Source organism: Eulemur rufifrons, chromosome 9 (genome assembly GCF_041146395.1).
Source record: "Eulemur rufifrons isolate Redbay chromosome 9, OSU_ERuf_1, whole genome shotgun sequence".
Lineage (NCBI taxonomy): Eukaryota > Metazoa > Chordata > Mammalia > Primates > Lemuridae > Eulemur > Eulemur rufifrons.
In genome coordinates this window covers 2,870,690-2,897,412 of record NC_090991.1, presented here as the reverse complement: position 1 = coordinate 2,897,412, position 26,723 = coordinate 2,870,690, and the positions used below count along the sequence as shown (strand labels likewise).

General features: G+C 37.7%; 1 protein-coding gene across 1 annotated transcript in view; it reads right to left on the bottom strand.

The window, feature by feature from the left end:
* COX10 (cytochrome c oxidase assembly factor heme A:farnesyltransferase COX10) overlaps positions 1-26,723 on the bottom strand; it is a 130,116-nt gene that overhangs the window by 89,009 nt on the left and 14,384 nt on the right. Inside the window, exon 4 of the mRNA XM_069483195.1 lies at positions 10,004-10,128. Coding sequence (XP_069339296.1) covers positions 10,004-10,128 — 125 coding nt within the window. The remainder of the gene's footprint in view (positions 1-10,003; positions 10,129-26,723) is intronic.

Sequence of the window (26,723 nt, the reverse complement as noted above, 5' to 3'; positions counted from 1 at the left end):
GTTTAATTGTACTTATTTATACATCTTTCTTTCTCTACCAGACTATGAACTGCTTCAGAATAGGGAACTATCTTTTTGCCTCTAGCAAAAGTCATCAATAAATGCATAAGGATCCTTTCAGAAAATAGTTTTCAAGAATATAGCAGCAAAGAATATCAGCACTTTCTACTACTTAGTGACATTCTGCTTTCTGGTCCTAGCCAAATCAGAATTACTTTCCAATAGGCAAGTGAACATCAAGCAGATTTCAACAGCCTTCCCCCACCCTAATAATTTTAACTTGAACTAAGTAGAATAAACAAAATTCTATGCAAGTGAGGACTAGTTCAGTCACATTTACCTGCTTGTCAAAAGCAATAAAATCAAGTCTTAAAGCCAGAATGTTCACCACATACTTACGATGGGTCATTTCTGATGTCACCTGACTTAAGTCAGACGTACTTGGGATAGCTAAATATCTATCTACTGAAAAACTTATGTTTTTCCTCTTGTGGGAAAACACATTAGACATTTAATTAAAGGAATGTCCACAACTCTATGTTCAAGGTTAACTGCAAGCTTATTTAAATAAGCTGTTCTGGCCGGGCGCGGTGGCTCACGCCTGTAATCCTAGCACTCTGGGAGGCCGAGGCGGGTGGATTGCTCAAGGTCAGGAGTTCGAGACCAGCCTGAGCGAGACCCCGTCTCTACTAAAAATAGAAAGACATTATATGGACAACTAAAAATCTATATAGAAAAAATCAGCCGGGCATGGTGGCGCATGCCTGTAGTCCCAGCTACTCGGGAGGCTGAGGCAGTAGGATCGCTTAAGCCGAGGAGTCTGAGGTTGCTGTGAGCTAAGCTGACGCCACGGCACTCACTCTAGCCTTGGCAACAAAGTGAGACGCTGTCTCAACAAAAAATAAATAAATAAATAAATAAATAAATAAGCTGTTCAGCCATTCAGTCATTCACTCAAGAGTAAGTGAAAAAAATGGAGGGAATCCAAGCTCAGTAAATTCTGCCCATTACTGATACCCTAATTTATAAATCCCTGAACATTTTTATAAGCACTGAGAATCTGTTCTTTAAGATATGTTTATGTGCTTAAGGTCAGAAGATGTATTTAGCAGGTGACATCAATAACATTAAGGAAGGATATTTACCCGTACATCTTCAGCTAGCCATTTAAGGAAATTATACACAGCACTGTTTACTCCCTCTTATTTTAGTTCATTTAATGACAACAATATACACAATGGCATTTTCTAGATCATCAACCATACTTTTGCTAAAAGTAATACCAGAACAATCATAATTTTATTCAGATATATTAATGAAATGTTAAGATATTATACTAGGGTTTTATTTCAGTGGGAGTTTTTGTTTTTATAAACTAGCAGGTAAATAAAAGTTATAACTGCACATTATCTTAGGATTTTAAGGTTACCTTATATTTTAAGGTATAAGTATACTCTAGATTACAAGTATACATAAATCTTATTAACTACCAAAATTTCTCTTTGTTTCATCCTATCTCTACATTCCATCATTCAGATCCTTTAGAATTTCTTTGTTCTCCCTGTGATCACTGCTTCTGGGAGAAATCTGGCATAGGATCTGAAGGAAATGCCAGAGTGAAATTTTCCTTAAGATTAATCACACAGGTAAGTAATTTCCCCTTCTTGCCAAACAATATTTTCTAAAACTTCTTAGAAAATCAATAAGACAGGATTGGGTGGTCATAAAAATGTGAATTTTAGGATTTACTTAATCACTTACACACAAATTTTAAAGGTCTAATAGCTTGCTTAAAGCAGCCTGGAGCTCCAACACTAGTTAGGCAAAGCAGCACAGGTATAACGAGTAACGTCAGCCCCACTGTCCATCCCCCCATCCCCTGACACCCCAATTCCTATTCCTTCCAGTGTCTGGGGGCCCAGTTTGGAATTCAGAATCATCTGATGATTCCAATTTTAAAGTATAAATATATATCAAGGCATTAAAAATGTTCAAATATTAAAGCTTAAAAGCAGTTTGTCACTAAGGCAAAGAGTACAAGACAAGGAAAGGACACGAGTGCTGTCAGTCATCAGTCAACCAAGGGTCAGTCTAACCCAGAAAACAGGGAGCGAAGTCCGTGGTTCAGAGCAGAGAACAAACAGGCCAATGGGATTCAGATGAACAAAGTGTCAGGAAAAGCAAAACATAACTGAAGATTTTTAAAAAAGGAAAAAGAGAGATAATTTGGAAAGAACCTCAGCGTGACCTCTGCTAGGTGGGGGAGATGACACAGTGAAGGAGGCCAGTCTGCAAGTCACCCAGATCAGGGCCAGTCGCAACATGCTACCCAGAGACACAGGCCAAGGATCCTAGCTCCCCACGTCCATGCTGGTATCATTGCCGTTATTTCCATTATGTCTCAGTTAAATACCTACTTTTTGATCAATCTTTTTCTACCAATATTTCTTTAATTTATCAGAATTGCATACATAACTCCACAATGCTTACCAAATAGTAAAAAATCAATAATGTCTGCTGAACTGAAGTCATGATCACATATTCAAATATGAAGAATTCACATATAAGTATGTGCATACTTGAAATAAATATATTCATATATTCATACAAATACACACACACACACACACACACACTCTCGCACACATATATACATATTAGAGTTTGCAAGTATAACCCAAGTTTCTCAGAACACAGAGGAAAATAAACACATTTTCTCTTCCCATTGTCTATTAAGATCCTATCTGGGAATAACTGGAAGATAATAGATTCTGAAAGTGTGAAGGATGTGGGCCCAAAACAGACCAAACTTTTATATTAATAACACAATAATAGCTAACATTAATGGAACACAGATTGACTGAGACATAAGCACTTTAAACCCTCCTGATCATTAGAGATACATGTATTACCATGCCCACTAAGGTAACTTCACCTCTACTGCACAGTGGCAAGGATGTCAGCAGTTAACCTGGTGGCAGGAAGGCTCATAATAGCCCAATTCCAAGGTAGTGAATGGATTAGGACATTTCAGTTGAGAGGAAATAACAGTGAAGTGGATCCACAGGTTCTGTTCCCAATTTGACCATTTTCAGATGTGTGATCAATGAAATGACGTCATTAAACTTCGTATTATTCTTCTACAACACTGGAATAATGCCACTTCACAGAGTTGTTGTAAGAAGCAAATAAAATAATGATGAGTTAATGTGGCATGTAAATAATAAAAAACTATTTACAAATACATTTTCAAATTATCATCTCTGCATTTGTTGGCAAAACTTCACCTAGAGTTATTTTGGTTATGAATACCAATGCCAAACTCACTCTACTTAGATGGATCCCTCTGGAGAGAGGAATAAAATGTAATTTAGAAATTATTTGAGGTTATATAAACTCAGGAAAAGAGACTCTGCATTTAAAAGGCATTTTCTTTTTAACGTTGTTCAGTAATGTTCATCCTTTTCCTTATATATAAAAACCATATTTAGTTAGAGACTTTTTCCCACATAGTATTCAAGAACTCTCTATGCAGACCTGATCTAGTGCAGTAGCTAATTTGAATCATCTGAATAAGCCACGAGTTAGGAACTTCAGAGGCCACTGAATGAATGCGAGTTGCCCACCAGCTAAAACATCAAAGTCAAACAAATCACAACATTCAGAAGAAAAATATATTTCTCATATTGATTTTTCTTACATGTATGATGTTCAATAAATCACATCACTGGTATTCACTAACATAAGTCTTATTCTCCCAGAATACAATACCAAATTTAATAACTACTTTTGTTCAACATGGAAGATGAAAGTCAATTCCTATTGCTCTAGGCAGACTGCATAGTCAAAACAAAAGAAACATCAGAGAGAAAATGGAGAAAGATGCATTAGATATTAATCTCATATTCACTAGAAAAACAGAAAAATCTTTACCTGTTTCTCCTTTCAGAGTTTAAAGGACGTGAATTTTCTTTTGCCCTACCCACCCTGCAATTCAGAGCTCTTTACCCAAAGCCTTCTTTGCTACCTTATTTTTACCATGAAAGTCTCTCGTGTTGTCAGTATCAAACACAAAACATGTTTCTTCTTGACCCTATTTTACTCACACCTCTTGATCTTTCATTTTCTTTCATAAAAATTCTTCAACATTCACAGATACACTAGATCCCAAAGATAACATACTCTTACCAGATTTACCTTTGTCATTAAAATCTACCTCTCAGATGTGAAACTTTCCTTATATTTTGTGCCTTTCTTGTAATTTTCTCCAAAAGAAAGTCTCTGAGAACATCAGTGGTTCTCGTTAGAGCTAAGTCTAAGTTATAAATTCATTCACCATTTATTTGATCTTTCAAAAGAGCTATTTTTTGAAATCCCTTAAACCTAGATTGAAACAAATGATCTAATGTATGTAAAATGCTTAGAACATTCCATATAGCAAGTGCTAAATAAGTGTTAGCTGCAATTATTGTTAACATTAACACTTCTTGGTACTTTCCCCCTCTTCCCCCAATACATATTCCTTCAGAATTTCACTCTACTGGCCTGCTCTACATGCTTGTGGGCAGAGGTGATAGATGGTACAAGACATGTAAGTCATAATTATCAGTTTCAAGGAGTTAAGTGTTCTCTAGGGAAGAGATACAAATGAATAAGTATGTTGCAATACCACAAGTGCCTATTAACCATGGTTAGAAAGTGATAGATTGGAAGAACTGTCACATGGAAGAAGAAAGAACACTGAGTTTTTCCAGAGGGAACTATGGCCAAGAGGCTGAAGTTACAAGGAGGGAGACTTTGGCTCAATATGAGGCAGAGTGCTTTACTCATCAGGGCACCAAGATCCAGCACAAAGAAGTTATCGAGATTCGAGAACAATGTACTGATAGGCGAGTAATAATGGGTGTAAAATATTCCTTAAGGTGGTGCGTGTATGAGTTTGTATATAACACCACAATTAGGCATGACAGTAGAAGCTACAGAGGGAGAAGCTGAGGCAAGCCAGGTCACCTGAGCTGTGGTCAGGGAATCTCTACTTGTCCTATAGGTACATTTGTGAATAGAAAAGGCAGAACCCAACCTGAGATTTTTTGATACAAAGGTATTTTTACAGTGAAAGATTGAAGGCACAGGCGGGCTACAAATAGCAAGACCATATAATATTTCTTGTTTAAACTGGGACACCTGAAAGTAAAAGGGGCATTCTTAATAATTATGCCAAGAACACCGGCACAAAGCAGGGCATATGGTCACCCTAGCTATCAACAGACAGTTACACAAGAAATGTGAGCCAGGGATTTGCCCGAGGCGGAAATTCTAGCTAAGATCTTGGGTAAAGATCTCCAATGAATTCAAAAGTAGAAATTATTAAAGCAGAGGTTTTCTAACTGGGAGTGATTTGGGTCCCATGGGAACATTTGGCAATGTCTGAAGGCATTGTCGGTTGTCACAAGTTGGGGAGGGGTGCCATGGGCACCCAGTGGCGGGGGTGGGGGAAGCTGGGCAGCACCCTACGGTGCACAGGAGCGCCTCGCACAACAAGCTAGCTAACCAGAATCGTTAAGAGTGCTGAGGTGAGAGATTATCAAAATTTCTGTATTTAATTTGTATTAAAAATGAAAAGATCTTACTACATAAACATATGAAACAACTACACTGAGCCCTTAGAAAAAGGCAAGCATCCCAACAGCAAAACAGGCAAAACCTACTAGCAAACAATTGACAAAAGACAGTGCAAATGGTCAATAAGCACTAAAAAATAAACTAACTCCACCTCATAAATAATCAAAACAACTTAAATTAGAAGAACACTTCTGATGTTACCTATAAACCCACGCAAGGTTTTCTAATTTATAGTGTTGGTGATGAGCATGGTAACACACTGCCAAAGAGAAGGGTAAGTTGATTTCAAACAAAAACAAACAGAAGACTGTTTGGAAGGACATTTAGCTGTACTTGAAATAAATATCTTTTTCATTTTAACTTTTTATTTTGAAAACTATATATCTTTTGACACAATCACCCAGTTTTAGGACTCTATCAAAACAAATCAGGACATATGCAAAGATTTAGCTAAAAAGATTTCTGCTCAGCAGTGTTTATGGGCAAAAAATTGGAAATCCCTAAAATGTCAAATAAGGAGAAATTTCATTAAACAAATCAAGGTACATCCATCTACAACTCTTAAAATTATGCTACCAAATATTGACATAGAAGGAAGTTCATGACATTATATAAAAAAAAAATCCAAACTATATATATCATTTCTGCGAGAAATTAACATATATATGTGTGTGAAGATGTATCTGTGTATGAAAAAAGTCTGTAATAATATAAACCAAAATACTAACAATGGATCTACTTGGTGGTAAGATGTGAGCACCATGAAAGCAGCGATTTTTGTTTGTTCCCTGCTGTGACTAACACACAGGACAATGCCTGGCATAAGGAAAAAGTAAAATAAAAATTGTTGTTATTTTTGCTTATCTGTATTTTCTCACTGATCTGCAATGAAAACATTATTTGCATAATACATTTTTTAAATGTTGCTTTTTAAAAAAATAATTCAATGTAAAACAAAATGTTTTACAAACAGAAATGCAAGGAATGCCACCTACTTTACAGAGTTGTAAGTTTACAGAACAATTTATGTAAACATGCTCTGTAAACAACTCTACAGCACTGTAAGAATGTAAGAAATTAATTATTTTGTTAAGATTACACATTCTAAAGTCAAACCAGTTTCATACATGCTTTGGCTGGTAGCTTTCCTCCCAGCAATTCCATTTCCAGTAATTTGTCTCTAAGAACAATTAGAGAAGTGTGCAATGTTACTAATAGAAGCAAAAAGCTGCAACAAGAGAGAACTGAGGCCCATCCATAAAATTTTTCCTATAGAAATTTATTTATCGACATATACATATATTGACATAATCTCTCTTTAAAAATCATGTATATGTAACATAAGTAAAAGAATCCCAATTATAGCTTATTATAACACTGTCTTATGTCAAATACTCAAAATAATTGTTATAATTTTCTGATAATTCTTATCTTTTTCAATTTATTAATCTATTCTACTTGAATTCAGCTATTCAGTTTGTCACTTGTTTGTCAAGACTCAATCAGTCAAAGCCATCCATAACATTTTATCTTTCAGTTGCTAAATTAAAAACATTTTATGCATTGCTTTCATCCTCTGAAGGCATACCCACTTTAAAGCCACACTATGGTTTCGAATGAAGCATGTGTATATATTACGAAACATGTATGTAATTTATTTTTACATTTTAATGTTAGTGGATTATTATACATATCTCTTTATACACTAGTCACTTCTTCATAAATCAGAAGCTGAATCTCATTTTCTCTCCTTAAAACAAATGTAAGAATCGCTTTCCAAAGCTTTATTTTTTCGACTTTCATAGAGATCACAGAAGTGGAGTACAAAGGAGAAATACTCAGAACTAAATGAATAACAGCTCAAAGTATTAAAAAAATTAAAAATATAAATAAAATGTTATTTGAATCCTGTCATAAACATAGAAGGAAATTTTTTCTCCCAGAGAACTCTATTAGAAGCTGAAGACCTTTTATATAGACCAACCACATATAATACCCTTTAATTTGAACACTAGCACATTTTTAAAAAAAGGCAGTAAACTCTTTGTTTTTGCTAAGGACTATTTCTTTACTTATGTGCTACTCAAAAACTCAGTTAAACTGTTGTTGCCCAGTGTTCTTTGTTCTGCTTATGCTATTCAAAAGCACTAATAAAAATGGCCTCACATTCCTTTATTTGAAATTTATGAGATTGCCTAACACCGGAACTGAAACATTTCCAACATATAATCAGGAAAATGTAATTGGGGAAGCTGACTGATAGCCTAATAAGAACCTACTGTGCTGGGAATCACTGAGATTTTTTAAGTATTGTGATCCTTCCAAAGGAAATGGGAGCCTAAGACAAGTGGAAGGAAACAAAGGGAGGGATACAAGAAGATGAAGAAATTCATTTGCACAACAAACACTGATGAGGAGCCGACATCACTCAGGACACTGAGGAGGCCTGCGGGAGCTGAGTGACGTGTGGAAGAACATGACAAAGTGTTCCAAAGGAAGCACGGGAGTGCTGTGTGAGTGGGATGCAGAACAGGGCTGGAAAACCAACCTAAGGAGGAGATATTAACAGAAGAGGCGGACGGGTTTTCTCATGATAAATTTTCTTTCCTTTTCTTTTTTTTTTTGAGACAGACTCTCACTCTGTTGCCCGGGCTAGAGTGAGTGCCGTGGCGCAGCCTAGCTCACAGCAACCTCAAACTCCTGGGCTCAAGCAAACCTCCTGCCTCAGCCTCCCGAGTAGCTGGGACTACAGGCATGCGCCACCATGAGCAGCTAATTTTTTCTATGTATATTTTTAGTTGGCCAGATAATTTCTTTCTATTTTTAGTAGAGACGGGGTCTCACTCTTGCTCAGGCTGGTCTCGAACTCCTGAGCTCAAACGATCCTCCCGCCTCAGCCTCCCAGAGTGCTAGGATTACAGTCATGAGCCACCTTACCCAGCACTCATGATAAATTTTTGAGCTACCTTTTTTTTCCTTTGGTGGGGGTGGGGGAGGAGCCAACTCAAGGCAACCCTTATCTTTTATGATGTTTTAGGGTTTCTGAACCATTTGATGCTTTTTAGGCTTTTTATGCTCCCCCCCCCGAATCTCCACACTTTTAAACATTTTCTTTGAATGTATATAATTGAAACAGAAGACATCTATTAGTATCAAGGATAAATGCAGCTCTTCAACTTAAAAAAAGAAGACTGAAAACTAGAATGCGCTCCTGGCTTTATCTCCTGACCTAGATCTATAACTAAATAGAGGTAATTATTTTTAAAAATTGAAAAATAGATCCCAAAATGGACAAATAAATTCATTTCACTTATATTCCTTTTTATTCAAATTTTTATTAAAAATAAGTTCACGGTGAAACCACGACTATTCTCTTTGCCAAGAAATATGGAAGGGTAGCAAAAGGCAGGCACAACGTGGAAGAGATGACATTGTGCTTTATAGATGGGTATGACACTGTCGGTAAAGTGGTGGGACTATATGAACCTCACTGTAAGATTGTTTTGACATTAAAAATAACAACAATAAAAACCTTATTTGAAATAGATTGATCCTTCTCCAAATAGCTTATAATATATTGTAAAACCATAATGATCTTAGGCATTATCAGATTAAATTACCATATTTTGCAGACCAGAAACTTATATATCCACTCAGCCAAGCTGTTTTCCTGCTGGTCACTTGAATTCCTGTTTTAAAACTGTGCCAACTCCTCTTGGGTGTTCTAGTGATGAAAACGTTTTTCCTTAAGTTTTAGCCAGTACAGTATCTTATGAAAAAGCTGCAACGTTAGGGCAGACCACAATGACTAGATAGAGGATAAAAACTAATTTAGGAAATTATTTTGATGTCTAAAATAATAGGGGAAAAAAGATGCATTAAAAATAATACGCTAATTTTTTGGATATAATCTGATTCCGTACCATGTTAACTGACTACTAAATTACTAATTTTTTTAAAGCTGGATATGATCTGTATAATGGTGGTTTAAAATGCAAAACAATTAAACCAAGAAAGAACAGCATATAATAATGATGTGCTCAGGTAAATGTATTTGAAATGGATAAACAAAGATACCACTAAGAACAGAAAGTTATGACACCTCTGAAACACTTTTTAACCCAAGGAATCCTGGTCACTTGAAGCATATAGTCTACTGCTCTCACACCCGAACACATCTGAAAACCATTCATCTCAAAAAAAAAAAAAAATGCAAATTGGTTATGGATCCCACAGACATCTATAGGATATATAGTGTCACAAGTTCACAACGCTTCTCCGTCAATATATATGATTTTGGAAGGTTTTTAAAAATATGACAATACCACCATCTAGGAAAAAGTGACAATACCATAATCTAGCTGAAAGGTGGGAAACTGACCTGATTGATGGAGTTGGCGGCACAGGACGCAAGGCCCGTCCCAACAGAGGCCAGCAGGAAGCAGGACCAGTCAAAAGGTCCTGGGGCCAATGCAAATCCAGCTGCAGTGGTACTTACAACCAGAGCTGCAATACAGAAACAGCAGAGATATCGTGACCAACAAGATTCTCAACTGTAAAAGCAAAAAGACAAAGAATAAACCATGTTTTATACAAATCAACTGATTACATTAATAACAAAAGCTACATGTGTTCATTATAGAAAAATGCTGATTTCCTTTTCACTTCATTATACTTAAAAGTGAAAATAAGGTAGGTCATTCAGATTCAGTCATTCCCTTATTCATTCAACAAACATTTACTGAATACCAAATTCGTGATCAGCATGCATTGTCAGGAATAAAGATGTATAAGGTCTTGTTCCTGCTCTTGGGTCATCTGACAGGGAGATGATAGGCATATGTTTATAACTGCAACACAAGGTAGCAAATAATAATGGTCCCAATTCTGTGACAAACTCCAGACAATCCTAGGGGAGGGCTTGCCTATAACAGATGATGGTCCTAGGGGCCAGAGGATGAGTGGAGGGAGGTGATAATCAGACAGCCTTAACGGCCTGCAGATGACATGTAAGTTAATCTTCAGGGGGGGGATGCAGAGAAGGGAAGAAAATGGTGGAGTGAGCAACATTACAGGTAGACAGATAATTCCAAGAACAGGGACAAGGGCAAAGAAGACCAATGTAAACAGTCTGACGTATGTGTGACACCATCTACCAGATTCTCAAACCAAAAACCTAGGAAGCATTTTTGATTCTCTCTCTATATATATCCCATTCACTGCAAAGTACTGTCTGTCCTTCCTCTGCAGTGTGCCTCAAACCCAGCACACTGCCGCCATCCAGTCTAGTCCAGTGGTTCTCAACCAGAAGTGGTTTTGCCCCCCAGGGGACATCTGGTACTATCTGGAGGTATTTGTGGTTACTGCGAGGGGAGGGTGCTATTTATCTTCTAGAGGGTAGAGGGAGGGGATGCTTCTTAACTCCTTAGGTGCATAGGACAGCCTCCCACAACAAAGAATTTCCTGGCTTAAAAGGTCAATAGTGCCAAGGTTGAGAAACCTAATCTAGTCCAAGCAATTACTATCAGAGCTTCTCCCTTACTGGTCTCCTTGCTCCCATCTTGCTTCTCTCTCCAGAGTGATGTTTTTAAAATGTAAATAGATCACATCACTTTGCTGCTTTGAGAATTATTTGCTACTACACCTGGAATAAAATGCAAACTCTTCCCCCTGCCACACTGCACCTTACACCTCTCTTCAGCTCAATCACTGTTCTTCACTCATGAGGGCCTTCAGTTCTTTGAGCACATTAAGTTCTTTCTTGCCCCCAGGGTCCTTGTACCTTTCTTTGTTTCCTCTGCCTCTTTCCAGGGCTGGCTCCTTCTCATTCTTCACGTCTCATCTGAAATATTACTGCCCGGGGAGAACTTCCCTGATCATCTCATCTAAAGGAGGCCTCCCCAGTTACTTCCTTGTGCGCATCAGCTTTTTATTTCCTTCACGGCACTCGTCACACTGTGGCTCCTCACTGGAAGTAAGCTCTGTGAAGGCACTGCTGGATTTTCAGGGCTACCACTAAACCAGACATAGAGAAGTGCTTACCGGAAAAAGAGGAAGAAGGCCGGTGGCTGCCAGACTGCAGAGCATCCAGCTGAGGAGTCTGTATTTCATTTGGTCAGCAGCAGAGAGCCACCGACAGTCTAAAGCAAGAAAGATCTATAACTGGAAGTTTAGCCTGATAGCGAAGTACACCATGACTTAGAGCGACAGAGAGTTTTGCTGAGAAACATTTTAAGAGGACAACCATCAATCCACTGTGAATAAGGATAGTAAATTGAGAACTGAAGAGTTATAATGAATATTCTGATTAGAGAATTGTGAGGACCTGGAAACTAGGAGAGGTAGGAAGACAAAACAAAACAACAACAAAAGAGAATGAAAGGCGAAGCACTGCACTTGGATGACTCGGAGAGGAATGACACTATTAACAGAAATAAGGAAATCAGGGGAAGAGGTGATGGAGCTAGCTGGCCTTAGGAAAATATGTTGTTTATGAGGAATCATGGGACATCTAGGTAGAAATACGGTGAAAGTAGATGAAATAGGAGACTAGAGCTCAGAAGAGAGAACTGGAGGACATGAAAGAGGCATAAAGCCCTGGAGGCACCTGCCTGGAGACTGTGGCTGGACCTGAGGGGACAGATGAGATCATCAACAGGCAGCACGTGCAGTGGAAAGAAGTGCATGAAAAAAATACTGGATCTTTACAGATGGGGAGAAAGGAAAGAATGAAGGACACAGAAGATCTGGAGACAAGCACCATGAGGATGAGGTGGCACGGACGTCCAATACCCAGGTGAGGGCGACAGGAAGCAGGACAGGAAGGCACTACCACAGACGTCAGCAGGTCGGCGCCAGAGACACTGACAGCTCCTCCTAATGATCGAAAGTCGGCTGGGCTGGCACGTCCTGCAATCTAGCATTGCCAGAGACTTACTGAAATCCTTCAGAGTTCTACCAGGTGGACAAGCAAGCCCCTGCCATATGTAGACAAGGCACTGTTTTCTTAATATTGCTGTTATTTCTTTGGTTGGGTTCAATGGCAGTTTGCAAGGTGACTTAGGAATACATGCTGAGATTACTATCTAACTAGAGGTCTCGAGAGCACATGTATTGTAGGCAAGAGGTCCTTCTTTAACTCAGCGGCTCCCAAATGTGGTATGCATCTTAATCTCTCAGGGGAAGATTTACTCCCAGAAAAGAGGATATATGAACAGATTAGAGTGAAGAGGAAGGTTCAGGAATATACAGGTTTGGATAAAGATTACAAGAAGACAAGCAGAAGGTTAGCAGTTAAAGGCAAACAGAAGGCTGATCAGAAGTCACAGACATACGGGACGCCTGAGGCGGGGAGTGCCCAAGCCAGAGAGCACGTATGTACTGTCCCTCCCACGTCTCCTCTGTGTGCGGGTACAGCCTGCCCTGGCCCAGATACGGTACTACAAGTCATAACACAAGTGTACACATGGCACCTAGCAGCAGCAAACAACCACATGGAACAGGGGGCAGCCGTCAAAAATATTTATTTCAGAGGAAACATTCTAGAAGAGAGTTTTAGCTCTCTAATTCAATTATGACTTATGCCCAGAAGGAAATGCCACCGTGATTCCAGGCTTTGAAAACAGCAGTTGCAGGTCCATTTTAGCCACGTGGCCTCTCGGGTAATAGTCTGTTTCGCTTCACCTGCACACATTTAACGACCATCAAGAAAGGCACTATTTTTAGAACAAACAACAAAGCTCCCTTTGGGATATCCAAACAGCACCCTTCTTTGAGGAAGCTTTTTCATTCTTCACAGATATCACATCAAAAGTTGCAAAATCTCATGGACACGTCACATTAAAGAATGAGAATCAGATTGTTTTGCACAATTCAACAGCAACTTCTCACTTGTTGCACAGTGACAAGCCAGAACTGGAAGAAAAGTCCTTAACACCCAGGCAACTTCTCAGTTGTACCAGAAGAATTCTACCACGCAAGAAGATAGGTTGACGGTATCAACGGGAGAATTTGAGGGAAAAGAGACTGCAGTGTTTTCTCTCTTAGAATGAAACTAAGTAAATTGCTCCTATCCATACAGCAAATCAGTTAAAATCATGCTTAACTGTATGTTAAGGCCTTGAATCTTAAACCAAAAGTAGCCTACTCATAAACAACTGCAGTAATTAACAGAAAATCTACTATAACTTTCTCACTATATAATTAGTAAAGTCCAGAGTCACCAAAATAAAGAACTACAGTTGGCCCTCTGTACCCATGTGTTCTACATCCACGGATTCAACCAACCTTGGATAGAAAATATTTGAAAACAAACAAAAAACATCTGTACTGAACATGTACAGACCTTTTTTTGTTGCTATTATTCCCTAAAAAATACAGCATGATAACTATTTACATTGCATTAAGTATTATAAGTAATCTAGAGGTGATTTAAAGTAAACAGGAGGATTTAAGGTATATAGTGTATGGGTTATATGCAAATACTATGCCATTTTATAAAAGGACATGAGCAATTGCAGATTTTGGCATCTGAGAGAGGTCTTGGAACCAATCCCCCATGGATACCGGGGGAAGACTGTACTTTAGATGTCTCTAAACATCCAGATCAACATTTTGTACTGTGCTTAATAAACAGATTTTTAAAAGTCAATCACCATCACAATGGGTAATAAAGGGCCATAGCCACTGAACTGTCAAAAATAAAAATGTTCTAAAAATAAAATTCACTTTGTTTAAAATTAAAAAGGGTATGTAGTTACATGAAAGCAAAACTGTTACTCAGAGGAGGAAGTACCTTGTTATTCTTTGTACTCACTCCATAGCTTGATTGGGTGATAAACAACACAGAAAGCACATCAAATTTTTGATTAATGGGTTTACTGATAAATTGACAAAAGAGACAAAAAGTGGCTTGCAAAAAATGACAAACGGAAAAGGACAATGTTTTAGTAAGACATAACAATGACTAAATTTACAAAATGGAAATACTGCTTAATTTCAAAATGTACAATTGGTAAATGGTAATACATATAAAAAGATAGCAACTATTATTATTACAGGGAGGAAATGTGAATTTTCTATAAAAGACCAAAAGCTAACAAAGGATGTATTCATACTTACTTCATCAAAGTAATTAATTTAAAAGAGAAAGGCAGAGAAGATTGATAAATTATACAAGTAAAATTGACCAAAGCAATATTCTCATACAACACTGCCACAACTGTAATTAAACTTTTCATTGATTTCCTGGGATTCATTATATGGAATCATTTTGCAACACCAGGATCTCATTAAAAGTGAATGTAATATATTCTTTCATTAATAACACTTGAAATTATATTTTATTTGGTAATCTCATATTCTGTCCCTTCACAAATAAACATAAAATCAATGCTGCCGACGAAGCATGACCCACCTGATATAGGCCGAGAGCCACTGCACTGCAGGCGCAGAGATGACTGGGAGCTCATGGGAGAGTAATATTCCCACACCAATGGAGTCTGACCCATCCCTGTTCCCGGGGTGAGTGGCCAGCCAGAGAACCACTCCAAGTTTCCCCATGAAAACAGGTCCAGTAGCAGCCTTCATCAAAGGCAGTCCTGATGGCTAGGCCCAATCTTAGCACAACTGCAGCTCTATCAGTCAATCCCTTCTAAACCATAGGCCTGACCTAAGACTGACCAGGGCTGCCTTCTTCCCGGTCCCATCATTAACAGGAATTCACCAAATATAGTCTTTTACCTGCCTGCCTTCTCCAGGGAGAAGTTCCTACTATGTTCCCTATAAATATTTTAAAAGTTTTATTTGGAAACAATCACAATTAGACATGCTCTGGGCTATGGTTGAAACATTTGTCCTCTCTGAAACTCATGTTGAAACTTAATCCCCAAAGTGGCAGTATTGAAAGGTGGGGTCTCTTTTCAGAGGTGATTGAGTCGTGAGGACTCTGCCCTCAAGAATGGACTAATCCATCTGTGAATGAATGGACTAATGGGCTAATGGATTAATGGTTATCATGGGAGTGGGACTGGTGGCTTTACAGCAAGAGGGGGAGACCTGAGCTGGCACACTCAGCCCCCTCGCCATGTGAGGCCCTGTGGTGCCATCTCAGAACTCTCTGTACAGAGAGTTCCCACAAGCAAGAAAGCCCTCAACAGATGTGGCCCCTCTACGTTGGACTTCCTGGCCTTCATAACTGTTAAGAAATAAATTCCTTTTCTTTATAAATACCCAGTTTCAGGTATTTTGTTATAAGTAACAGAAAATGGACTAAGACACCCTTGGCTGGCCAGGAAGAAGGCAAACATCCCTGATGAAAACTGCTTATGAGAGCAACCCAACAGGTATCCTCCAGGAGCTAAGAAAAGCAGTCCATGCCAGCAGCTAGAAGGCAAACAGATACCTCAGTCCTAGAGTTGCAAACAAATGAATTCTGCCAACCACCAGTGAGCCTGCAAGAGGACCTGAGCCCCGGCTGACAATGACGGTACCGACCAACACCGGTCAGACCCTGAGCAGACGGTCTAGCCGCCTCATGCCTGGACTTCCCACCCGTGGAAACAGTGAAACAATAACTTTGTGTTGTTTTAAGCTGCTAAGTTGTGGTAATTTGTTTTGTGTAATAGAAAACTAATATGTACTGTAAGAAAGGTAGCAATTAAGAAAGACTAGTCCATGGCCGGGCGCGGTGGCTCACGCCTGTAATCCTAGCTCTCTGGGAGGCCGAGGTGGGCGGATCGTTTGAGCTCAGGAGTTCGAGACCAGCCTGAGCAAGAGCGAGACCCCACCTCTAAAAATAGAAAGAAATTATATGGACAGCTAAAAATATATATAGAAAAAATTAGCCGGGCATGGTGGTGCATGCCTGTAGTCCCAGCTACTCGGGAGGCTGAGACAGGAGGATCGCTTGAGCCCAGGAGTTTGAGGTTGCTGTGAGCTAGGCTGACGCCACGGCACTCACTCTAGCCTGGGCAACAGAGTGAGACTCTGTCTCAAAAAAAAAAAAAAAAAAAAAAAAAGAAAGACTAGTCCATCACCAGCAATACAGAGGACTGACTGGAGTGGAGGAAAACTTACTCAGGGAACCACTACTGCAGTGCACTAGGTGGGAAGAGATGAGAGCCTGGGTAGGATGGCAAGTATTTTGAATGCGGTGACACAGGGCTTCATTACTGAATAAACACAAGCAGTTAAAGCAAAGGCTGCTTTGCTTTGCTAAAACCCACATTTTGTGTGTCTTAACATGAATATATCAGTGTAAGAGTACATAAATTTTATTTACAAATAACTATGCATTTATGTCATATATATTTATATATAAATAGCATAAATATTATAAATATACCTATGTACGCTTAAAATTATTTTTAATGATAAAGTACGTGACTAATAAACTTCGGAGTACCCTGCTCTAAAATAAACAGCAAAGCAAGGAATGGTAGGTATTAATGTCTGATTTTCTATATGGAGAACCATATGCAAATCAGTGGCAGTGAAACCAATCCAGCGTCTCATCAAGAGAGTCACATGGTTTATGTACAATAGTTGGCTCTCAGCTTTACAGGAAATTCTTTAATACTCCAAAGATGCATTTTCAGAAAAAGAAAATGCCACTAAATGAACAGAAGATACACATACACACAGACAATCACCTAGCAGATTACGGAATCACAAACCAGGCAAGATAAGCTTTCACTCTGTATCCCTGGCACTGGATTCATGATACTGTTCCTTACTCTTAAAGGTTTTAAGGAAAATTGTAAGGAGTCCCAGAGGAGTGAGCCCCTCGTTGGGGTGGGTAGAGGCAGCCCTGCCGCACATACTGTTACATCTGCAACACAGGGAGCTTTGTCTCCCATAAAGAGAGGCTTTTGCAAGACTTTCAGCACAAACTTAGCCAGCCTCCCTAGTTCTAACCTCACAGCACACTTTCCAGAGCAGCAATGAACCCTTTGAAAGGTTCTGCCTTTTCCAATATGATATGCAAGAGGTTTTCTTGGAGAAGTAGCTTCATCAAGAATTTTTTTTTTTTTAAGGCCCACTACTTTGGGAACTATTGGTTTCTGAGCATAAGCATAATTAACGTACTTCATTTCCTTTCTGAAATAATCAATTAAAAATAACTGTAAGGATTATATTCAAAAATAGGTCATCTACATCCTGCTTTCTTATTATCTCTTTCTCTTAATGCCTATTTTTTAGCACTGAACCCTACAGAACTAAGAGAAAAACAAAACTCCAATAAATCAATTTGGATAATTATCAATTCTGATAAAAGATTTGGTAGAAAGATCAAAACCACCGACTAAATCAGATTTTGAAATTCTTTATAGATTTCAAATTATCTTTTCGATCTATTATATCTCATTATTCTTGATAGCAGATACTGTGCAATATTGTAAACCAAATCCCACAAACCTGAGACATATTCTCTTTAAAGTTCTTTAATGTACTAACCAAGAATAGGCAGTTAATGAATTTGTATGGGATTCTGTTTATGTATGTGTCCAAACAAAGGAATAAGTTTTTGTTAGTAGATTTCAAAGTTCAAAATCATATAACCTAATTCAGAGGCGGGAGTTAAGTCTTTTCTGATTTTCAAATGACAGTTTATTTTTTACTAAATAGTTGTACTTATTATTTTCATCTCTATCCTCATTTCTATTAACACCTTAAGATTCAAATGGTTGAATTTCTAATTTAAGTGAGTTTTTTAGGCTTCACAGCTTGGTGGCATTCTGTGAACCTCCTAATGTGGTCATCTTACCAACACACATATCAAAGAAGGTAGTAATTCTTACGCTTATTGTTAAGTTCAGATGAAAAGTCAATTGATGAGAGACATGGTATTTTTTCCTCAGTCACATTAAAGGATATCAACCAGCAGTAACTGATTACAAACCATAACTACTTCTGGTTAAAAGACTTTTATTTTAATAACACAGCTGAAAAACTAAGAACTTATTAGGGCTTCCTGTTTTCCTCTTTCTTTTTGCCATATACTTAATCACCAAAGTTGGTCTGAAAATCCTGGGACCACATTAAATCTCATAACATCAAATTTACCTAGCAACACTGTTACCAAAATGAAGCATTTAAGTATGGTCACCAAGGCAATTCACCAGAAAGCATTTGGTTTGCATTTACAGTTCATATTCAGAAAAAGGAAAATGAAGTATCTATTGGCTCTGATAAATATATAAATAAAAATTGTTTATATTAAGCTAATTATGCAACACTGAGTGAGATCCTAAGATTGTTCTTTCAATTAGTTTTTCCTCAAATCAAAGAGCTCTTCTACTTTATCATCCTATTTTTAGTTTTTTTTCTTTCCAATAAAGAAACATTTCTTCTCACTACATTTCATATACTCAATAACCAACACTTTACAGCCTTTTAAATTAATTAAAACATTTCTCCATAAAACTGATGACTATAAACTAAAACTGATGCATAAAACTGAAACTTTTAAGCACAAACATGTTTTCTCAAAAGAGAGTTTGGCAAAATGAAATTGCCAGTTGAGCAGTTTCTGCTAAAAAAGCAAAGCTTTATCTCAGTTTCATTACAAAATTGTAAGTGTGACTGTCCAGAGAGCAGATTTACAAGATAAACAGTTAAAATAATATAGAATTAAGATTAAGTCTTCAAGTGTCATTCTGATTTTGACAATATCTGGTATTTCGCTACATTTGATTATTTTGTACAAGTAATAGGTGAGTCAAATGGACCTACTCACTTGTTCTTCACACCTGGATGACCTAAATGCACACATATATTAATGTATCATTATTTTCTTTTTCACTGAGAATTTTCACTTACTCTTAGTAATTAAATAGTAATGTAACAATATTGGTTATGTTGGTTATGTCCTATTCAAAGGAACTTTCTTCTTGCTAGAAATACTTTTTAGAAGATCACCTGGAAGAATTCCCTTATAGGTATTGCTGTCCCATTAAGTGAAACTGGAAATCAAGAGTCATTTGCCAACCCTAAAATTCATGTTCACTACTTACATGAAAAAAAATTTCTTTGCTGGAGACTAAATCATTCAGAACAAAGCAGAGCAAAGTCTTTGCGGATTCCCCTGAGCTTCAAGGGGTACGGTTTTCACAAATTTGATGACCCCTAAGAGAAGGAACACAGTGGGGCCATCTCCCATCCTCCACAGGCATGCTGAGTACAAAATAAGGTAGCAGACTAAAAACCTGAGGACACAATTACAGCAGGTGACAGAGACACTATGAAAAGCAGACCAAGCAACTACAAAAGCACAGCAGCCTAAAGTAGCTCGGTTTAGATACAACACTTTTCATTAATCACTGGGCATTAAACCACTACAGCATAGTAAAATAATCAATTATTTGTAACCAAAAGGCTAACCTGCTCAAAATCCTGCAAATGGTGACGACAGAGTCATTACACCTGATTTTTCCACTGAGCTACTATTTGTTGAGCACCTATTACGAGTAAGGCACCGAACCAGGCAATGCAAATCCAACAGTCAACAAAATAGATGTGGTCCCTGCCCTCCTGGGGCTTCGACCCTGACAGAGTCAGAAAAGTCAACAGGCATTAATTATGCAATACAATGTGACAGGGGCTCAGCAGGTGAAGAACTCTGTGCAGAATACAGAAGGGCCTCCTAATCTACACGGCTTCCCAAGAGTGATGTCCAAGTTGAAGAAGGAAGGATGGAAAGGAGTGAGCCTGGCAAAGAGGGAAGACGGTGAGAGGTACAAGTCCGAGACAGAAGGAACAGCAAACACAAAAGCCACCGGCTGAGCGCGTGCTCCAGATGAAGTCACTCCCCACCTACAGACAGGATACCTCAAGGAGTAAATATGGACAAAATGCATCTCTGTATCCTTCTAAAAGCTCACTGACCTCACAGTATTCCTCTTCTCATTCTTAACCTCCAAATTCACTATTCCCCTTTTTTATTTGATATTTTTTAAAAAGCTATTAGTAAAGTTAAAACTTTATAGTACCTTTTAGGAAGGTTTTGCAAAATAAACAGTTAAGTAAAAACTTTTTTTTAGTACTTAAAGAGACAATTTTGTAACATTCTTTTAAAAATTCACTTCTCTCAGCATTTCATTCTTTAATCTTAATAAATGAGATACTACCATGCTTTGTTTTGAATTGGAAACCAAGACCTTCATAATACCCCAAAATGATTACTAAGCAACGGGGCAAGTACGACCTGCAGGTTGAGATGCAATAATATGGTTCCCTCAAGGGATTCAGAAAACATCCCCTCCATATAGTAGAGGGAGATCTGCTTTGACAGGCAGAATTTAAGAGGACCCCAGGTGTCAGGTTAAAGGTGCTGACAAGGGGAGAACTGGCAGAGGGGAGGAAAGGCAATGACAGGTAAGAATTCAGTTAAACTGGGTTAGCAGGAAGTTGCAGAGTGCCCACTTGATGGGAACTAAACCTACGTTTTTGTGAGTAACGGGAAGCAAGGTAGTTTGCTGAGAGTAAAGAAGGGCTAGGAAAGAGGGTGTTGAATAGGTGCTCCTGATAAGAAGAGTGTTTCTCAAAGAATGCTCTGGGGGCCATCTATATCAGGGCCAGATTCCTAGGCCCCAACCCAGACCTAGTGTGAAAGAAACGCATGACAGTGATGCTTGGACAGTTGCATTATAACGAGCCCCCTAAGTATCTCGTTAGGCATATACAGTTTGAGAACCAATAGAGAAAGTGCGGTTCTCCAGGTTGATGGTGGAAATTTGGGTGAAGAAGAAAACTGAGCAAGATACCAAAGTCCTCAATGACCAAGTGCAACAAAGAAGTGAGAGACAGGAAAGTTTCAGGGTGCTCTTTAATATCCACTGAGGGCTTGTTTCTTTGTTCCGTTACCTACCTACACTTTTTCCTGACGATGTCTGCTTGGGCCGGCAGGCTGACCTCTGTTGCACAGCCAATACTGACTATAACCCAACACAAACCAGGAGTCTCAAAATGTGTATTTGATTATCAAGATGATAGGGAAAACCTGCTGACAGATCAGTACACATCCACAACCACTACTAGAAGAGTAAATGTTGAGTTGGCAAATCAGTCTTCATTTAAATATATTACATATGAAGTGCACATATGTGGTGGTAGTCACAGAGCAGATTAAAGGGTGGTGTTTTATTTTCCTACGGGAAAAACTGAGTAAGGAAGAAGTGGGCAGCTTCACGCTCTCTTCCAGGAAGGGATGGATTGCATAATGAGACAGCCCTGTGGGGGCTATGAAGACACAGAGAAGTTGGCTACTGTCAGAGTTATCTAGGCTGGATTTCAGATGTTTTGGCTTTTAAAATGATAAATTTAAGAATTGTGCCATACTTGACAACCTCCCTTGCAGCTGGAGGTAGCCATCTTGCACAGTTCTGGCCAAGGAGATACAAGGAGAAGTTCTTATCAAGAGCTTTCCTTCCCAAATAAAGAGGCAAAATCTTAAAAGAAGGTTTCTGCCTTTCCACATTTTCCCCTCTTTCCTTCTTTCTGCCTGGAACACAGCATGATGAGGAGGGTGTGAGAGTCACTTTGTGGTCCTGAGGGCAAAAACCACAAGCTGATAATGACAGAGAAAAGGAAAGTACCAGGTATGTGGGCAACACCCGTAAGCACTAGCTCCAGACTCCTAACTTCACAATCCCTGATACACAACAAAAATAAACATTTTACTTATTTAAGTCACTGTTTTTCAAGTTTTCACTTAGGTGCAGCTAACGCCCTTCTCAACTCATAGTTTTTTTTATTTTATTTCTCTCTCTTCTTTAAAGTTGTCAATATTCTTTGAGTGATTATCATCCTTACAAAATTTATCTTTACCTTCCCTACGGCATCTACCATAGCATCTTCCACTTACAAGCAGTTCAATTAAAATCAAATTGAATTTCAGACAATTAAAGCCCACCCTAAAAATCAAATCATCAGAAAATAGAGTAGCCTACCTAAATATATTTTTTGTCTAAATTAGAACATTGGCTAAAGCATCTACATAGCCCCGACCCCAGAGAAACCAACTGAAATGATGGAATAAAAATGAAAATTGGAGAAAAACCTACATCAGCAATAAATTACATAAAGACAGGATACTAAAAACCTCAAGAAATATTTGTTAAATATAGCACAGATGAGACCAAATTGAAGACAGTTACTGAGAACTTACTTATAATTTCATTACTTACATAGCAAAAAATTAGACTGCCTAAATAGCCACTAATGAGGAGATGGGTAAATACGGGAAATAAAGGCTACCCCGCCTGCCCGTTATTCCTCCCTGGTGAGGAGCAAGGACAGAGGCCAGGGTAGACCATGAGCGAGATGGGCCCATTCCACGAAAAGTCCCTTGTCACTCACGGTACAGGAGTGCTTGGAGGCGGCTGCATCACAGCTAGAAGGAGAGAAAGGGCCAGAGTGGTCACACCAGAAGGGAAGCAGCCTTGACATAATACTCACTGAGACAGGGCAGGACACTTCCCTGAGTGCCTCCATCCAGTGTGGCAGCCACACATTACCCCCACACCCTGGCACACTGGGGTATCCTTCCCACTCAGCAAGCCGTGGCACCAGAGAAGAGGCTGGACACAGACGCGCCATTTGCCGAGAACAGATGCAGATGGCACTAAAAGCCAGGTTTGGGAAGCAGGACACTGGCACTGTGGTTTCAGAAATGTGGTAGAAAAACCTCATCCCCGTCAGGCCACAGGACTGCTGTGCCCGTAATGCAAACTGGTAGCCTCCACGCCTCTGGCTTAATATGTGAGGGAAGCCCAACACCATCAAGTGAAACTGCTGGGTGACGAAGGGAGACCCAACCGTGCATCATTCAATCCATACATAACGAGCACCTGTGACACGCCAGGTACTGCCGTAGGCATGGAAGAAGTAACAGTGTAAACAGACAAAATACCCCATCCCCATGGAGCTTCCATTCATTTGGGGGTATAACGACTGTCTAGAGCAGTGTTGTCTTCATTCAGGAATGGATAAAGACAAAGAAAAGTAAAATGGTCAATGTAAGACTCATAGAAAAGATTCTACAATATAAAAGAAAAAGAAAAGTAGCATGGAATAAAAAGAGGTTGACTATATTTCTGAAAAAGATGCACCATGGAACCACTAAACTATAAGCTCCTCCTAAAGAGTAAGACCCACGAGGGCAAGGACTGTGTCAGCCATACACACCTCATTCTGTCCACAATCCTTAGCAGAGTATTTCTGGAATATGATAGGTGCTCAATGAATACCAGTTGAATGAGTAGAAAAAGTAAATTTGTATACTCTAGCACAAAAACAAACCTTATGAAACAGATAAAGCAGGTTAAGAAAAGTAGTATACAGAACTGCCATAGTCATGAGATGTAATAAAAAATAGCAGCACAAAATCTAATAAGTGCTGTACGTGATAAATTTCAGATCTTTCAGAAAGAATAAAAAGTTATAACAAGGGAAGGTAAACAGAAAGAGTATGCCAAAGAGGTAATTACCAGAAAATGAAATAATTAGTATAAATATAAAAAAGGAGATAATCTGACTGTTATTTGATTGTACTACTGAAAAACTCAAGAAATAATCAACTGAAAAAATATTTTAAAATACCATCAAATTAATTTTTCAGTAAATATATTGATCTATTTAAAGAAAATGATAAAACTTAAGAGGCATAAAAAAAGATTAGGATAAATGAAAATGATACAATATAGTAAAGATCTCAATTCATCCTCAAACATATCAAAATTCCAATTAAAATATGAATGGAATAGAGGAGATTATTACAAGGATAGAACTTCACAAATTCTTAAATTTGTAAATAGAACATTCCAACACTAGTTAATGACTTTTTAAAAATTGGGTAGATCTCCACCTTATACTACTACCAAAATACATTTCCTATAAATGATAAATTTTAATATGAAATCATAAAACATAAAGGTTAACAATGTAGATAAATACTGTATTTACAAAATCTTCATGTGGGAAAGCCTAAGCATGACACAAAGACCAGAAATCCACGTGGAGAAAGATTTATAGATTTGTACATATAAAATTAACTTCTGCACATCAGAAAAATGATAAATGAAAGCAAGAAGCCAACAACATGTAATATATAAGACATTTACAAAGGATATATATAATGGGATCAAATCTTTAATACATAAAGAACACTTACAAAGAATAAATGAAGACAAATACAGAAGAGAAGGCTGGAAGGCAGGCAGGCCATTAACAAAAGAAATATAAATCACCAATTGACATATGAAAAATACAAAACCTCATCAGTAGTTTTAAAATACAAAATTAAAAATTTAAGCACCATTTTCACACAGCAAACTGGCAGAGTTATTTAGAAAGATACATTACTATCTAGCATATATTGGTGAAGGTATGGTGCGTTGGCCAGCATAAACTGGTAAGACCTTTCTTGGGGAAAATCTGTCAATGAAATCAAAAGCTTTAAAAACATGCATATCCTTTGACCTATCAAGTCTACTTATATATATTTATCCTAGGAAAATCATCACAGATTTGGCTCCAAAGATATTCACTATAGCACTATTCATAATAACAAAATGAAAACCACCTAAATAGAAGTAAATAAATTACAGTATAACTATGCAATGGTATGCTATACATGCATTAAAAATAAAGGTATATTTCTACAGAACTAACTTTCAGAAATATGTACACAAACATACGTACAATGATTTTTAATAGCAAAAAATAAGAGACTATATAAATATCCATTAATAAGAAAACAGTTCAATAAATTCAATGTAGCCACACTATGGAATACTATTAACCTTTGGAAAAAAAGGGTAGATTTAATTGTATTAATGAGGAAGTATGTCTGTGATTGTAATACGACCCCATCGTTATAAAACAAACACAATAGAAACTACTCACTAATATAATAACAACTAACCCTTCTCGAACATTTACTGGGTATGGTAGTAAATTATTTACTTGCATTTTTGTTTATAATCTTCATAGCAATCCTTTGAGTAGGATTATACCCATTTTATAGATGAAGAAACTGAGGCTTAGAGACTTGAGAAATGTGTCTATGATCATAAAACCAGCATACTGTACACCAGGATTTCCAGCCCAGCCTGTCTGACTCCAGAGGCTGTGCTTAACATTACAACACAGAATGTGCACAGATAAAGGTTACAAAACTGTCTGCAAAAAACCTGGTTACTGCATGGCCTTAAGGGGACTTTTTGTATACCATTATATGTTTTTGTTTTAAGAAAACACTACTTTTAAATTTTTAAAGAGACACCAAAAGCAGGGTAGACATATTGATACAAAAAGATATACACAGAGTATTAATTTTAAAAGTTACAGAAGGCATTTCAACTATGATCTTATATGTGTTTAAAAAGCAAACATATACAAATGGAATGTATAGAAAAAAGTTCTAGAAGATAATGAAGATAATACACCAAAATCTTCACAATGGTTTTATTTCGAGATGGTGAAATTACAGGGGAATTTCAATCTTCTCTTTTTTACTTATGTGTATTTTCTATTTTTTCCTAAAAATAAATACTTATAACTTATATAATTAAAAATACTACTGTAACATTTAGCAAGTATATCATTAATTATATCAAAATATAAAGTAAAATTCAAGAAATAAGCATAATTTAACTCAATTATTAATAGCATTTTTATGAAACATGAAAACCCCTTGATACAAATATTTAATAACTGAAGATTACAGTAAGTTGACTTTTAAAAACTATACAAGCAATCTAAAATGCATTTGTATCTTCTACTTTTTTATTTTAACAAAATGTAGCATTCTAGGCTCTAGGAGGAAAAATCTATACATTGATAGACTGTACTTAGTATCAGTTCCATCAACAGCATAATCTACTGGTTCCAATAACAATTTATTTTTGTATTCCCATCTCAGAAAATGTGTTGTAGCTTTTCAGTACAGATGTTATTCAGAAAAAAAGTTCTGCTTTTATTGACCTATATTAAGTACAAACTCAGTTGAGTCACCAAAGCCTCTTATGATCCTAATCCAAATAAAATTTCTTCATACCAGCGTGGTCCATGCAACAAACTCCAAAAACATATTGTAAATA